Source organism: Entamoeba histolytica, genomic scaffold, assembly GCF_000208925.1.
Source record: "Entamoeba histolytica HM-1:IMSS scf_1104750517363 genomic scaffold, whole genome shotgun sequence".
Lineage (NCBI taxonomy): Eukaryota > Evosea > Mastigamoebida > Endamoebidae > Entamoeba > Entamoeba histolytica.
In genome coordinates this window covers 5,466-20,616 of record NW_001915132.1, presented here as the reverse complement: position 1 = coordinate 20,616, position 15,151 = coordinate 5,466, and the positions used below count along the sequence as shown (strand labels likewise).

Below are 15,151 nucleotides of genomic sequence, written 5' to 3'. Positions count from 1 at the left end.
TCATCGTCGTTATAAATATAATACTTTTTCCATTTAATACAACAATGTTGAAATATTATTTCTTTTCAATATTTCAAATACCATTCTGTAATTTATTTTAATTCTATTGAAAATATGAAATTATTGTCTGAATTGATAAAATAACATCATTTCTCTCTTTCTGGTTTTTTTATTCATTGAAATTATTCAATTATAATTCAATCATTTCTATTATATTTTCATTTATGTAATAATGGTTTCTTTTGTTGATTATTTTATATTATCATTTATATTAATTATATTCTTCTTCAAAATACAATTACCATTCAACTTTTACATTCACTTATTCTTCAAATCATTGTTATTTTAGGTTGTGGAATATTTTCACTAATCATTTATTGTTTTTATTTATCAAACGGTTAAATAATACCTTCCAATGAAATATTATAAACTAACATTTCATTTAACTATTGTTAAAAATAAATAAATTTATTGAATTATCCACTTTCATTCATCTAAATTCATTCTATGTGAATGTTTATTTGATAAATTAAATATAATATACTCAACTAATTAATTCATTATTCAATTCACACTTATTTGATTGTAAATTAAATATTGTTTTTATTACTTCTCTTTGTATTTATTTTATTTCTATTTATTTGTTTTTAAATCTGTATTAATTGAATTGAATATTACATTATATTTGAATATATATGTATATTTCTTCTTTTATTCATTTTCTATTTGTTATTCATGAAATATTGTTATTTCTATTATTTATTACAACTTTACATTTTGTTTTTTATATTATTTGTTTTTATTATTTTATATTTTGTTTGTTTCTAAACATATTATTTCATCTAATTTATTTCTATTTATTCTATATTTTATTATTTATTTCTTATTGCTCTCATTTCGTGTTTGGAAATATTATTGTGTTGTAATTTGATTGAATTAAAATTTATTTCATTTAATTATTATCATTTTATACATATTTGTTATAAAATGTAAGAAATGCAATTTCATGTATTATTGTATATTATTTATATATTTTATTATTCTTTCATTTTTCTATCATTATTTTGATGTTATTCTTTATTTTATTCATTTATATAAATTACTTAAATTCGTTATTTGTGATTGTTATTCTTCTTTATTCTTATATTATTGTTATTTTCTATCATTTCTTCTGTTTATTCATTTATCATCTTTTCTATTTTATTTTTTCTTTTTCAAATATTATATTGAATTATAATTTTATTCTGTAATTCATGTATTTTATTTTGTCATTTTCTATTCTTTATTCTTTCTTCTTTTTGTATTTGATACATTGTAATTAATGTATTGAATTAAATGAATAATTCTTATTGACATTAATTTATTTCATATTTATTGTTTAAATATAATTGTTGTGAATTTTATTATATCTTTGTAATTTCATTTTCAATTATGAATTTTCTATCATTTTATATTCATAATTATTTCTTTATTGTCTTTTATATTCTCCATTTTCTTATTCTTTTATATTTCTCCTGTCTTTATATTCATTATTCTATATTTATTTTATCTATTCATATGTATTATGACTACTATTTATTATTATAATATTCATAACACATATAATTTTGATTAATTTAGGATTTTTCATTCACTGAAAGAATATCATGTTTATCTTCAAAGTAACAAAATAAAAATAATCAAACACTAATCTGAATTTGAATTAATAAATTCAATGTAATATCTCTTTATTATTCTAACAATTTAACAATTAATTATAACATGATATTTATAAGGAATTGATATTATATAAAAATGAAATTATCAATTATTCTATTTTTAATTGACTTATTTTTATAATAACAAAAATAAAAAACAAATTTGTTAAAAGAAAAAATGATGAATCAAAAAAACAATACTTTCTATTTAAGCAAATCAAGTATGTTTGTATTATGTTATGATTATTTGTACATCATAACACTGGTTTGTTTTTTCTTTAAATCTCATCATTATTCTCCATTGATTTATTTTGTCTTTATTGTTTTATTAACTCATATTCTATGTGTTATTAAATTCCATTTTGATTTTATTCGTTTTCTTAGTACATTTCTTAATTATGTTATTGAACATATCTCACTTTAACCTCAAATGATTCTCTTCATCTTGTTGTCTATTCTCTTCTGTACAAAACAATCAATATCCCTTTGTTAACAATCACTCATTAATGTTAAAATGTATCTAATAAGACTTTCTCTTCTTAATTCAAAATCGTCATACCTTAATTAACTTAACAAATGAGAACAACATTGTTCATCAAACTCAAAATGAAATCCCGTGATGAGAATTTTCCCTTTTCCATATCTTCTAGTATATCCACATGGTTTACCATCTTCATACAACGCAAAATAAGTACCTTCTACTTTACTGTTATTGTCATCAAAATAACAACCTCCATTATAATAAATATACGCATAACTATTATTGTACTTTATCTTTACTATATGTGCACCTGACTCACTATTTGGTTGATATCCATCATACACTGGACCAATTGCATTTCCTTCGTAAAATTTTAAGTAACGTTCTCCTTCAATGGATAATTGTGAATTTGCACTGAACTTAATGTATGATGACGAAAAATATGCTCCAGCACATATCCCTAAAAACTTTCCACCATTGAGAACAAACGACTTAATCAATTCAATTCCATCCATCTGAAGTTTGTCAAGATATGGCAAATCCTCACCTCCAGGAATGACCAACAAATCAGTATTTTCAACCCATTGACTCGTCTTAATTTCTGAAGAAGAAATTACAAAAACATTAGCACAAGGAAAAAATGATGAAATAAATGAATTGTGTTATAAACACAAAGAGCAGATGTTCCAATGTCATTATACACTCTGATAGTAGTGATCATCAAATGAAATAATAAAAATGAAGATGATTAAACAATGATGGAATTAAAAATATGAAAAAATATATTTCAAAAAGAGTTTTCTTCTCATTTCAAATTCACTTTTCTGACTTTCTTTAAGCATTTTACCACACCATTCTATGTCTAATTCAAAATGAGGACCAGAAAGAATAACTTTTCCTTTACCAATAATGTCAAAGAATAATGCATTCATTCCATTTGGATATTTTGCAAGAAAATGACTCTCTTTGTATTGATTTAAATTGTCAACAAATGAACATCCTCCATTATAATAAAGTTCGACTTTTTCATTGTTTTGATAATAAATAGGAATTATGACAGCTCCTCGTTCAGAATATTCTTCAAATCCTTGATACATTGGTCCATGAGCAATCCCATTGAAGAGTTTTAATGTTCTTTCTTCACATAGTGTTAATTCATTTGCAACATCTTTATTAAATTCAATAAATGATGATGCAAAATATGCTCCTGCACAAATTCCAAGATACTTTCCACCATTATTAATAAATTCTTTTAATACTTCAACTCCTTTGCCATTGAGTTTTTGTGAAATGGACGATCAGCACCACCTGGCATAACAAACAAATCAGTTTCATAAATCCATTTACCTTCAATTAACTCATTAGCATATATTTTTCTTATTTGAGCTTCTTGGTATTGAGAATGAAGCATTTTTATTGAGTAATAAACACAAACATCAATAGTCCCTTCATCAGCATAAATAACTATCGAATTTATTGTCATAAAAAGTCTTACTTCTTCTTCAATTAGTCTAAGTTCTTTTATATTGTGTTTTATTCCTGTTTGACTTTATAATTCTGCGAAAAATAATTCAATTTAAAACATCATGAAGAATTGAAAGTAACTTTTCTGCAATTTTGTGATGTGAATCAGATGTGAAATGAACACCATCTGCTCCAACACTCATTCCATCTAAATCAACAAATCCATCTATTATTTCTTGCTTTTTCCACATTTCAACAACAACTTTTAATTGATGAACAAAATTCAATGATTCTGCAATCACTGGATTTACTGTGGATTTCCAACTATCAAATGTACAATATTGAAGTGGTGGTGGAATTAAAATAATTATTTTTGTTTGTTTTTGTACTTTTTCGATGTATTGTTGTAATGCATCAATAACTTGTTGTGAAGTTGCTTTTGAAAGAATGTCATTAATACATAATGCAAGGATTAATACTTTGTTTGTTGAAAATGGATTGGAGGTAATCTTTAATAAGAATTGATCATAGTCTTTTAATCCATTAGTAATGCCAAATGGGATGTTTTCATATTTCAATGAACGAGCAGGTTTTCCATCAACAATACAATTGACTTTTGTAAATTCTTTTTTTAATTGTTCAATGACAATGTTAGAAAATCGGTCTTTGGAAGAATAACGTTTATAAGTCACAGCTTCAATTCCATAAAGATTTGAATCGCCATAAAAGAATATTGAAACTTCATTATTCATCAATTAATTATTTTTATTAGTTTTAAAACTAACGTAAAAATAATAAATTTTTTATTTCTGACAATAACAAAATTTTACTTGAGGAAGTGATAAATACCATTCAATGTTAATAAACTCACTTTCTTTTGATCTTTTGCAATAGAAATTCTTTATAAATTCTTTTTGAATCATTTCTTCATTAATTTTACTTTCATTAAGAATCAAAGTATAAAATATACTTGGATTGGTTATTTTAAACTCAGAATAATGAAGATAAAGTGAATCAAGACAAGATGGTAATTCTACATTATGAGTATTACAATTTTCAATGTGAAGTTGCTTAACATTAATACAATTTAATTCACTAAATGATATATAACTTTGTGATAAACCAAAACATGATACAGTTAAAGAAGTCAAAGAAGAAGGAAGTAAAGTTGAATATGAAATTAATCCAATGTTTTTAAACTACAAAGATATGAATAATATTGGATATTATGTTGTTTAAAGAATCATTTAATACTAATTGTGTAATTAATAATTTCATTGGTAAAGAATTAGAATAACATTGTAAAAATTCTAATGAAGTAGGATAAAATGATTCAACATCAACACTTTTAATGATTTTGTTTAAGTACAACACTTTTAATTGTGTTAATAAACAAAGACTACCACAAGTATTACATGACAATGACAAATATGTTAACATTCGATATAATATAATTGGAAATGATTTGTTTAAACACAAAGAAAGTCGAATTAATTGAGAATAATGAGAAATTTGAATAAAATCAGTAATTAGTAAAGCTGTTAAATTATTAGGAAGAGATAAATGTTGAATATATTTTCATTGAAGATGTAATTCTTTAAGAGAAGATATTTCATAGAAATATTTTGAATCTAAATGTGTTAAAGTAGTTGGTGGATTGAAACAAATTGAAGATGTTGTTGATTTGATTGATTTTATGAATGTGAATGAACTAAAATCCATTTCAATTTTCTTTGTACTAAATCCATTTATTTTTATATGTTCAGGATAATACTGAAGTATTGTATCATCATTAAATCCTTTTTCTGTTATGTCAAATCTATCAGTTAATCGTTTATTGTGAATAATACCATCATTAGAAATAGCATAATAACATTCTTTGTAACAAAATGTAATTCTTTTAAGGAGTTTCTTATTTTTAATGACTGATTCTAATATTTCTTGTTTATCAAATTCAATAATTACTTTTCTAATATTGAATTGATCAATGTGATTAATAAAGTTGATATCAACAAATCCTTCCATCATAACATAGACTCTTTCAAAACGATGATATTTATTTCTAATAAAATCATTAACTCTTATGTGTTTCTTAATATTAAGTGATAGACTTGTTAAAAAAGTAAATTCTGAAAGATCAAAAGAGTATTTAGGATTTTTTAATGTTAATGAAGCGATTCTTACTTTCTAATAATCATTTCTTAATATTGTAGATTTTGGATTAATAACAGAAGTCGAATCAATTTAATTTGTGAAGGAATTAATGGAAGAAATTGAATAATTTGTTCTGTAAATCACACTGTTTCAAGATGAGGGAATAATTTCATTTCTTTTATAAACGATTTTTGGAGTTGAAAATTACATTCTTTAATATGAAAATATTCATTAACTTTCTCAACAGAATATGATGGATTGATATGTAACATTTGAAGTGAGTCTTTACATTTTTTATTTATTAATGTAAACAATTCACCTGTTTTTATGTTATTAAAATATAATACAATATTTGACAGATAAATCTCTTCAAGTTGTATCTTTTTTTAATCATTGTAAATGATTGATTGAAGTTTAATTTGTTAATTCCTTTTTTTGAAAAGAAATATATTGTTGACATTTCATTTATATGTAATAATTTTAATCTTCGTTTTGTTTTGCTTATCTCTAATTCATGTGTGAGAGTAATCCTTCATCTCTTAACAACTTTCTTGAAATTAAATCAGCTAGTCGAATAGGCTCTGGGATTTTATGTAAACAACATTCTTTACAGATAATTACTGCTGTTGAAAGTGAAACTTTATTCCCACAACTAACAATGATTGGATTTATACTACCACCTCTACTTCTTATAACCTCACATAACACTTCTCCATTTGAAGTACTGACTGTAGTTGATTCACCTGGTTTGATTTGTGAAGTAATCATATTAATCTCCTTCTTTCCTATCCCATCAACACATAATACAGTCTACATTCTTACAACTATTCCGTGAATAAAACACAAAAAACACAAACTTTTGCAACACCAATTGATGGTATATCACAATAAACTCCAACATGAGTTGCAGAACCAAATCTTCGAGGATGATAATATCCATTTCCATCAACAAGCACAACTTGTGGATATAACTCAGGGTACTTTTCTTTACAATCGTTGAGTAGTTCATGATAAACTTCTACTTCTCTAAATCCAAGAAATCCTGAAATATAAGGAATTGTAATTATTTTACGACATGTTAATGTTAATAACTCTTTTCCAGAAGGATATTCACAAACAACTAAACAACCAATTGCAAGATTTGGATGATTTGTTGAAAATGAAATATCCAATCCCTAATTATTAATAATTTATCATATCAATTAATAATGTTCTACTTATAAACAAACAAAATAAACAAACACCAACACGTAATAATGTATTTAATGTCCAATCATGTGAGTCTTCAAGTATTACATCTTTAGAATGTAAAATTTGATAATTTTCCCATTGTTTTTCCATTAATTATTGTTTTTAAGTTTAAATACACAAAAAATAAAATAACGAGAAAATAAAAGTCAATTTGTTGTGTTTTTGATTATCCATGGATGAACTAAACACTCAGCAAAACTCATTCTTTTAGAAGGATCATATTGAATTAGTTTGTTAATAAAATCTTTGCAATCATTTGTGAGATAGCTTGGAAAAGAATATTTAACATGTCTGACTTTTTTCATAACCTCTTCACGACTGTTAGATTGAAATGGAGGTTCACCAGTACATAGTTCAAATGTTAAAACTCCTAAACACCATTGACCAATCGATCCATCATAATATTTTTCTAATACAATTTCAGGACATAAATAATCTAATGCACCACAATAAGTATTTCTTTTAGTATTAGTATGAACAGACCATCCAAAGTCAGCTAATTTGACTTGATCATTGTGATCTATCATGATGTTTTCTGGTTTTAAATCACAATAAATACAATTCATCTCTTGACAATACTTTAAAGCTTCAGTTGTTGCTTTTATGTATCGAGCAGCTCTTCTTTCATCAAAACGACCAGCTTGTTGTAATAACCCATATAATTCACCTTTCTTACAATATTCAAGAACAAGGAACCACCTGTTTTTATCTTCAAAAAGTCCGAATAATTTGAGAATATTAGGATGATTAAGATGAGATTGTAATTCAATCTCTCTTTTCATTTGAATTCCCATCCGGTATTGTTGTAATTGTCTTTTAAATATAACTTTTAATGCACAAACATAATTACTAAAGAATTAACTCCTCCTTATTTAATAAATGAATATCTAAAACAAACTATTTTTTGTATTTTACAAGATAAACATTTCCAAATTTTCCTTGACCAAGTGGTTTTCCAATATCAAACATATCCAACGACAATTGGGTTGGCTTTTTTTCATCATCTTTTTTTGGTTTACTTTCAATTTCTTTTTTAAGAGGAGAATTTACTGATAATTGTTCAACCCTACGAGGAGCAGCCATAGGTTTTGTAGGTATGTATTGTTGAGATTTGGATGGGATAGCAGCTTTAGAGGAGAAACTGAACATACTAAATGATGTTAAGAAATTTTTCTTTTATTTTATTTTTAGTTAATAAGATAATAAAAAATTAAATTATAAGTAATTAAATAAGAATTAATTTTATTGTTCTTTTTTCATTAAAGACTGACTAATTCCATATGTTTTCTTCTACTATCTCTACGGAGTATGTTTGATTGTGATTGAAGCAATATTCCATGACATTACATCATGTTTTTTATTACAAGGTTTTTAATTTCTTTCTCGATGTCAATTTCAATTTTTATTTCTTTAATTAATTTAGTACTTTCTTTATTTATTAATCCATTTATTGAAATTACTACTGGATTTATTTTGACATCTTTTATTTTCTCTATTTTCATTAGAATATTCTTTAATTCTTTATACTTATTTCTTTTCTTCCAATAGGCTCCATTAATATTGTGATCAGCCACAATAATCATATCAAATAATAGACAAGTTTTGTTCTTTTTATCTAATACATATATGTCTGGTATTTTGTGATATTGTCCATCACTTTTATGCATTATTTGTTTGTTCCATATCATTGTGATGTCTTTATATTGGAATATTGTTTCATATGGGGGTTTTTATATTGATTATTTCCTGTATATTTTCTTATTAATCCCTCCCATATTATTATGCCAATATGGTCATGTTTTTCCATATGTGATTTTTTATGACCAATGCAAGATAGTAGAATGTGTTCTACTGTAGCTATCTTGTCTTTACATAGTGGGCAGTATTTCAATCTTTCATTTTTCATTATTTTTGCTTTCTTATACCCACAAAATATTGCTCCATCTTGCATTTTAGTTAATTGGAGAAATGCATTTTTCTTAATATTGATGGACTTCCATGCTTTCACTGTAGTAGTTTTATCTACTCCTTTTGACTCGAACCATCTTCTGAAGTGTCCACTAATTTGATGACACTTCCATTTTTTGATGTATTGGTCGGTCAATAATTTCTTTATTTCTACTACTACTTCTTTTTCTTTTTTCTTTTCTATCCCTTCATTTATTATTTCTTCTATTTTTGTTTCTGGGATTTTATGACCTAGGGCTTTTTTAATTCTATTCCATATTCCTTTCTTACTGTACCATCTATCTAATATGTTATTTCTTATTTCACTTTCTCTTATACAGTAGTACATCACTGTTCTTACTAATTCAATAACATATTCGTCCCTTATATTTATTAATCCTTCACCCATTTCTTCTAGAGGGACATACAACCTATCTTTGGAGTTTCCGGCACCAATGTATTTTGCCTTTCTTAAATATTTTCTTATCTCCAAATCAATTTTATCTAGGTCAGTTATTTTCCAATTCACAACTGATGCTGAATATCTGAAGATAGGGATTACTTCCGTGTTTATTCTAGTAATATATCTTCTATTACTACTTTCATCAGTGTTTATTTCTTCCATCTTTTTCATCATTTTTTCTTTGATGGTTTTACAATTGAAGGTATCATCAATTTCGTCGGACTGCCATATTCCTAAGTATTTATACAAGTCCTCACCTTCAATGATTGGGATGTTTTGCATTCAATTTGGTATTTCTTTAATGTTTTTTAATACCAATCCTGATTTTTTCTCATTCATTTCCATCCCTATTCCACTTATTATTTCATTAATTTCATTGTGGATTATTCCCATTTCTTCACTACTTTCTGTCATTATTCTCAAATCATCCATATATAATGTGTGATTTGATTTTGGGAATTTCTCTTCGATGATTTGAGAAATTACATTCATCTGAATGATGAAGAGTAGATTTGATAAGGAATCACCTTGTAAAATTCCTCTATTTAATTTAATACTACCTAGATATTCATTAAATTTATAGCCGATGAATATCTTCCATCTAGTCATCATACTTTCAATAATGTCAATGATGACACACTCATAATTAAAATATTTTAATGATTCAATTACCCATTCGTGGTTTACTGTGTCATATGCTTTCTTAATGTCATAATATGACTCATCATATTTTGGGTATTTCTCTTCTTTCTGCTGCTTCATCATATAACTATTAATTATTCCTTCTTTAGCAGCTAAAGATTGCAACTTACATCTCAATTGGTTATTACTGATTTTCAATGATTCACAATTCATGTTAAGTCTTCTGTGTATCTTTTCTTTTAATATGGAGGTAAATACTTTCATAATTACATTTGTACAACTGATAGGACGATAATTAGTGACGTCGTTCCTATCACCTTGTGGATTAATAAAGTTCTTCCACTTACCATGTCTAATGGGATGTTTTCGGGGAAGTTTAACCATTCATTAAAGATACTAAGAATGGCTTCTCTTGATGATGACATCCTTTTCCAATAATACCCATATATAGTGTCTATTCCTGGTGCTTTCCAGTTACTTATTCTCATTATACTTGCATTTAATTCATTTAATGTTATAATGACACTATCATAATTTCTATATCTTTTATTCCACGAGGTGATTTGTTTTATTTTCCAATTCTCTTTATTTAATATCACCTGTGTTTCATATAACGATTTCCAATATTCTAAAGTAATATCGTTATTTGGGTATATTTCATTTTTTGGGTCTTTCTTCCTTATTCTAATTTTCTTGTTAGAATCAAACATGATTTTATTTGTATTGATTCTGACCCTTTCATCTTTATTAAATTTAATTCTTTCTTTTATCATTGTCATCATATATTTTAGGTACTTTATTCTTTCTAGTGCTTTAACTTTTATTCCTTCTTCATCATGTTCATTTAATTTCATGATGCACTTTATTCTGTACCATTTCCTTCCCTTGACCAAATCTTCTAGTCTATTTATTTTCTTTAGGATTTCTTTAATTTCATCAAATTTGTCTCCTATTATTTTATTTTGGAGATAAAGGTGCATAACCATTGAAATCCTCTTCATATCATCTTGCAGATCCTGCATTCTGCTTCTTGATATTATCCAATCTATTATTAATTTCCATTATTAATTGGTCAGCTTCTTTTCTTTTCCAGTAGTAATTAATGTTTGAACATTTTTCTATTTTCATTTCTTTCACTTTATTGATGAGAGTGTTAAGGTATTCTTCATCAATTTCTGTAGAGTTATTCTTTATTATGATGTTTTTTATTATTGAATCACACTCTACTCTTCCTTCTATTATATCATTTACTTTCATTTTAATGTACCGTTTAGTGTTTTCTTTTATTTTATGTGATATTTTAATATAGTTAATATATTCTTTTTCACTATTTACATTAATGTTTGTCACTTTTATTATGCTTTCTATTTGTTCCCATCTTAATTTCTTATATAATTTCTTATTTAATCAATTAATTGCAAAACAATACAACACTTCAATTAAAATTCTATTTCTTTATTTTGTTGTATTTCTTGTCTGATTATCATCTCTTGTTTTTTGACAATCAGTGCTTTTCTCTTCGATTTCCACTACTGTCTTTTTCATAGGAGTAGTTTCGTTCATCTCCATCGTTCCTGATGATGCTTTCCTCAATACTGGTTGTGTATTTATCACAAGTGTCATCGTTTTCTTCTTCTCTATTTCCTTCTGTGAGATAAAATTTTCAATATCATCTTGTTGTTTTGATATTATTTGTTTTTGTGTCTCATTTTCTTTTTGTGTGTTGTCTAATTCTTCTCTTGTTATTTCTGCAATTTCTTGGTTTTTAATTGCAATTTCTTGATATTCAGAGATTTGTTTTTCTTTATCTCTTATTTCTTTCTTTAATTCTTTAGTATTTTCCTCTATCATTTCAATTTTCTTCTCTAATGTGTTTGCATTTTGTTCTAGCGTTTTGTTTCTCTTTTTCAACTTTTCAATTTCTTCTTTCATTTCTTCATTTTCTTTTTCAATCTTCTTTTTATTAGCTTGGATACTTCGGATTTTTTCTTCTTTATTATTTACTTCTGTGATTTTCTTTCCTTCTATCTCGTTTATTTTTCCTCGTAGTTTTAAGTTTTCTTCTTCTAATTTTTCATTTTCTTTCTTCATTTCTTCATAATTCGTTTGAATCTTTTTAATTTGTATTTTCATTTCTGCAATTTCTTCTTCAAATTCTTTCCTAACTATTTCTTTTGCTTTTCTCATCATTTCTTCTGAGATGGCTTGTTCTTCTTCCATTCTTTTCATACTTAATTCTTTAAGTTTTTCTTTTAATTCAGTAATTTGATTTTTCAGTGCAAGTATTTCTTCTTTTTCTTTTTCTTTTTCTTCTTCTATCTTTTCTTCTTTATTTTCTGTTTCTTCTTGTGTTTTCTTTATACTTTGTTTGTTATTTATTATTCTTGCGATTTTACATCTGTCATTCATTTCTTTATTTGTGTTTTTGTTTTTAATTTCTTCTTCTATAGACTTAATGTCTTTTTCATCTCAATCTTTTGTTTTTTCTTTAAACTCTTCTTTCGTCTTTTCAATTATCTTTTTCTTTTTGATTGAATATACTTCTTGAAAGATATCATACCATCTTTTCCTTTTACCTTCATATTTTTTAAGTATTTCTTCGTATTCTCCTTCATTCCATTCATTTGTTATTCTTTTTATTCTTTCTTGTATCTCATTTATTGTTAGCCATTTATATTTGTTATTTGTATAATCTTTATTATTATTGTATTTATCTTGTTTCTTATTTGTTTTTCTTTGTGTCTTTCGTCTTCTAAACCCTTTTTCTTTGGTATATCATTTACCTTTATTATTATAATTGTTATGCCATTTATTGCTATTGACATTTCTTTTTTTGTTGTATGACCTTATATTTCTATGTCTTGTTTGCTTTTCTTTACAAGACCCTAAGGTTTTACACAATAGCCATGGCATTAAAATTTGTTGTATTTCCTGCATTGGAAAAGGATCTTGAAGAAAAAGGTAAAATAATAAAAGAAACAGAATATAGTATAACATATGAAATAAATACATACAGAAGAGAAATTAAAATTAAATATAATGGAGAAGAAATAGAAGGTAAATGGAAATTAATTAGTACTAGAACTATAACAGAAAACAAACGTAATATAAATCAATCAGATTGTGTTGTGATGTAATTGAAGAAATGATAATATTAATTAAATATTTGATTATTTGAAATAAATTTGTTTGAATTAATAGAAAAATCAAATAAGTTAAGTTCATCAATGTTTAATTTAATAAAAACAAAGAAGTTGAAAATAAGAAATAAAAATAAATAAAAAGAATGAGAATATGAGAAAATAAAGAAATGAAATAAAGAATATAATGAAACAAACAAATAAAATACAAATAATGAAAATGAGTTAAACTAAATGTGTATGATGTAATTAATTTAATAATGAATGAAACTAATATAAACTAAATGGGCAACGAAAAAAAGTGAATAATTGAAAAAGAAGAGAATGAATGATATAAAAGAATAAAAAGAAAGTAAGAAGTAGATGAAGATGAAGAAAGAATAAAAGTAGAAAGGAGAGAATATAAAAAGAAAGAAGATAAAGTGTAATAAAACAAAAGAGATGATAAAAGAAGAAAAGAAAGAAAAAAAATAAAGGATGCAAATTTTATTGAAACAAATAAAAAAGTGCAATAAAAAAAGCGCAAAATTTAATGATGCAAAATATTTTGAAATAAAAATAAATCATCATTTGATATTATTATATTTGATAATAAATTATATTATATATTAAATACATCATATTTCTTTATTATTTATCTTTCTTTTCTTTTTATTATTTCATATATTACATTATTATTCATTCATTTATTATTTATATTTCATTTATTAAATAAAATGAAAATGAAATTGTAAAATATCAATCAATTAAATATTCATGAATAATAATTTATTAATATTTAATAATTGAAATAATAAATAATAAAGTAACAATAATGATATATTCAATATATTCTTTATTTGATTTGTTCAATATTAGATTATTCTATTTTATTATCATTTCATTGTCTTCATTATTTATTTATTATTTCATTTCATTTATTATTTTTTAAAATCAAATAAACAATAATATTGATATTCATTCATCATATTCATTTAATATAATAAATATACACAACATTTCACAATAAATAATGAATAATTAAGAATGAAAATATTGATTATATTTTATAATTTATTCAACATACATTCAATAAAACATATATTTTGATAATACACAAATGAAATAATAAAGAAATATACAATACTCAAGAACTAATAAAAAAGAAATAAAAAGAATAAATGAATATAAAATTGATAAATAATAGAAGAAAGAAATAGAAAAACAACGAAAAACAAATAATATAAAAAGAATATAAATATATCAAAGAATAAAAAGAAAGTAGAAGAAGAAAGAATATAAAAATAATAAATCAAAAAGATGTAATAAAATATGAAAAGAAGAAATAAAAAGTGTATTTTTTAATGTAAAAATTAGAAATATTCAATAAAAGTGTCTAATTTAATGATTCAAAATAATTAATATTATTTTATTAATGAAAAATATTTTACTCTTTTTTATGTTTATTATTTATATGTATAACTTCATTATGATGTTTATTATATAATCAAACATAAGTGTTATGTTATTATAACATATAATAAGTGATAAAATATAAATGAAAATGATATGAATATATGATATAGAATATAAAAACAAAAGAATAATAAGAAGAAATGATAAATAAATATAGAAATGATAGTCAATGATATAATAATAAAATCAAAATATAAAAGATAAAATCAATATTAATATAAATCAAAAGAGAATAAATATAAAATGAAAATAGATATAAATGATAATAATATAAAAATGATAAAGATGAATATTCAAATAATAAAATACATTTAAATAGAAAAGAATAACAATAAGAAAATCTAAAGAATATAAACATAAAAATAATCAAATAAGAATAATATAATAATATATAGATAATAAGAAGAATACAATGATATAAATAATATAAACAGAGAAATAAATATAAAAATAAATA

At 23.9% G+C, this 15,151-nt stretch overlaps 5 protein-coding genes and 2 pseudogenes across 5 annotated transcripts, besides 1 other annotated feature; all 7 read right to left on the bottom strand.

Annotated features, from left to right (window-relative positions):
• Window positions 1-2,261: 2,261 nt before the first annotated feature.
• EHI_071380 lies at window positions 2,262-2,899 on the bottom strand (annotated as a pseudogene).
• A 43-nt stretch (window positions 2,900-2,942) lies between these two features.
• Window positions 2,943-3,661, bottom strand: EHI_071370 (annotated as a pseudogene).
• Window positions 3,662-3,749: 88 nt separating this feature from the next.
• Window positions 3,750-4,394, bottom strand: EHI_071360 (uncharacterized protein; the record flags this gene model as incomplete). Its single annotated transcript, XM_001914067.1, has 1 exon — window positions 3,750-4,394. One exon carries the CDS (start codon window positions 4,392-4,394, stop codon window positions 3,750-3,752), a length of 645 nt encoding a protein of 214 aa, XP_001914102.1.
• A 51-nt stretch (window positions 4,395-4,445) lies between these two features.
• EHI_071350 (uncharacterized protein) lies at window positions 4,446-5,082 on the bottom strand (the record flags this gene model as incomplete). The annotated part of the gene is made up of 2 exons (XM_643182.1): window positions 4,446-4,841; window positions 4,897-5,082. The coding sequence occupies 2 exons, from the start codon at window positions 5,080-5,082 to the stop codon at window positions 4,446-4,448; spliced, it is 582 nt and encodes a 193-aa protein (XP_648274.1).
• A 138-nt stretch (window positions 5,083-5,220) lies between these two features.
• On the bottom strand, window positions 5,221-5,670 carry EHI_071340 (uncharacterized protein; the record flags this gene model as incomplete). The annotated part of the gene is made up of 1 exon (XM_001914066.1): window positions 5,221-5,670. The coding sequence occupies one exon, from the start codon at window positions 5,668-5,670 to the stop codon at window positions 5,221-5,223; it is 450 nt and encodes a 149-aa protein (XP_001914101.1).
• A 633-nt stretch (window positions 5,671-6,303) lies between these two features.
• Window positions 6,304-7,137, bottom strand: EHI_071330 (Endonuclease V, putative; the record flags this gene model as incomplete). The annotated part of the gene is made up of 3 exons (XM_643180.1): window positions 6,304-6,606; window positions 6,654-6,971; window positions 7,039-7,137. 3 exons carry the CDS (start codon window positions 7,135-7,137, stop codon window positions 6,304-6,306), a joined length of 720 nt encoding a protein of 239 aa, XP_648272.1.
• A 56-nt stretch (window positions 7,138-7,193) lies between these two features.
• Window positions 7,194-8,130, bottom strand: EHI_071320 (protein kinase domain containing protein; the record flags this gene model as incomplete). The annotated part of the gene is made up of 2 exons (XM_001914065.1): window positions 7,194-7,896; window positions 7,946-8,130. The coding sequence occupies 2 exons, from the start codon at window positions 8,128-8,130 to the stop codon at window positions 7,194-7,196; spliced, it is 888 nt and encodes a 295-aa protein (XP_001914100.1).
• A 136-nt stretch (window positions 8,131-8,266) lies between these two features.
• Window positions 8,267-13,049: a repeat region.
• Window positions 13,050-15,151: the final 2,102 nt, after the last annotated feature.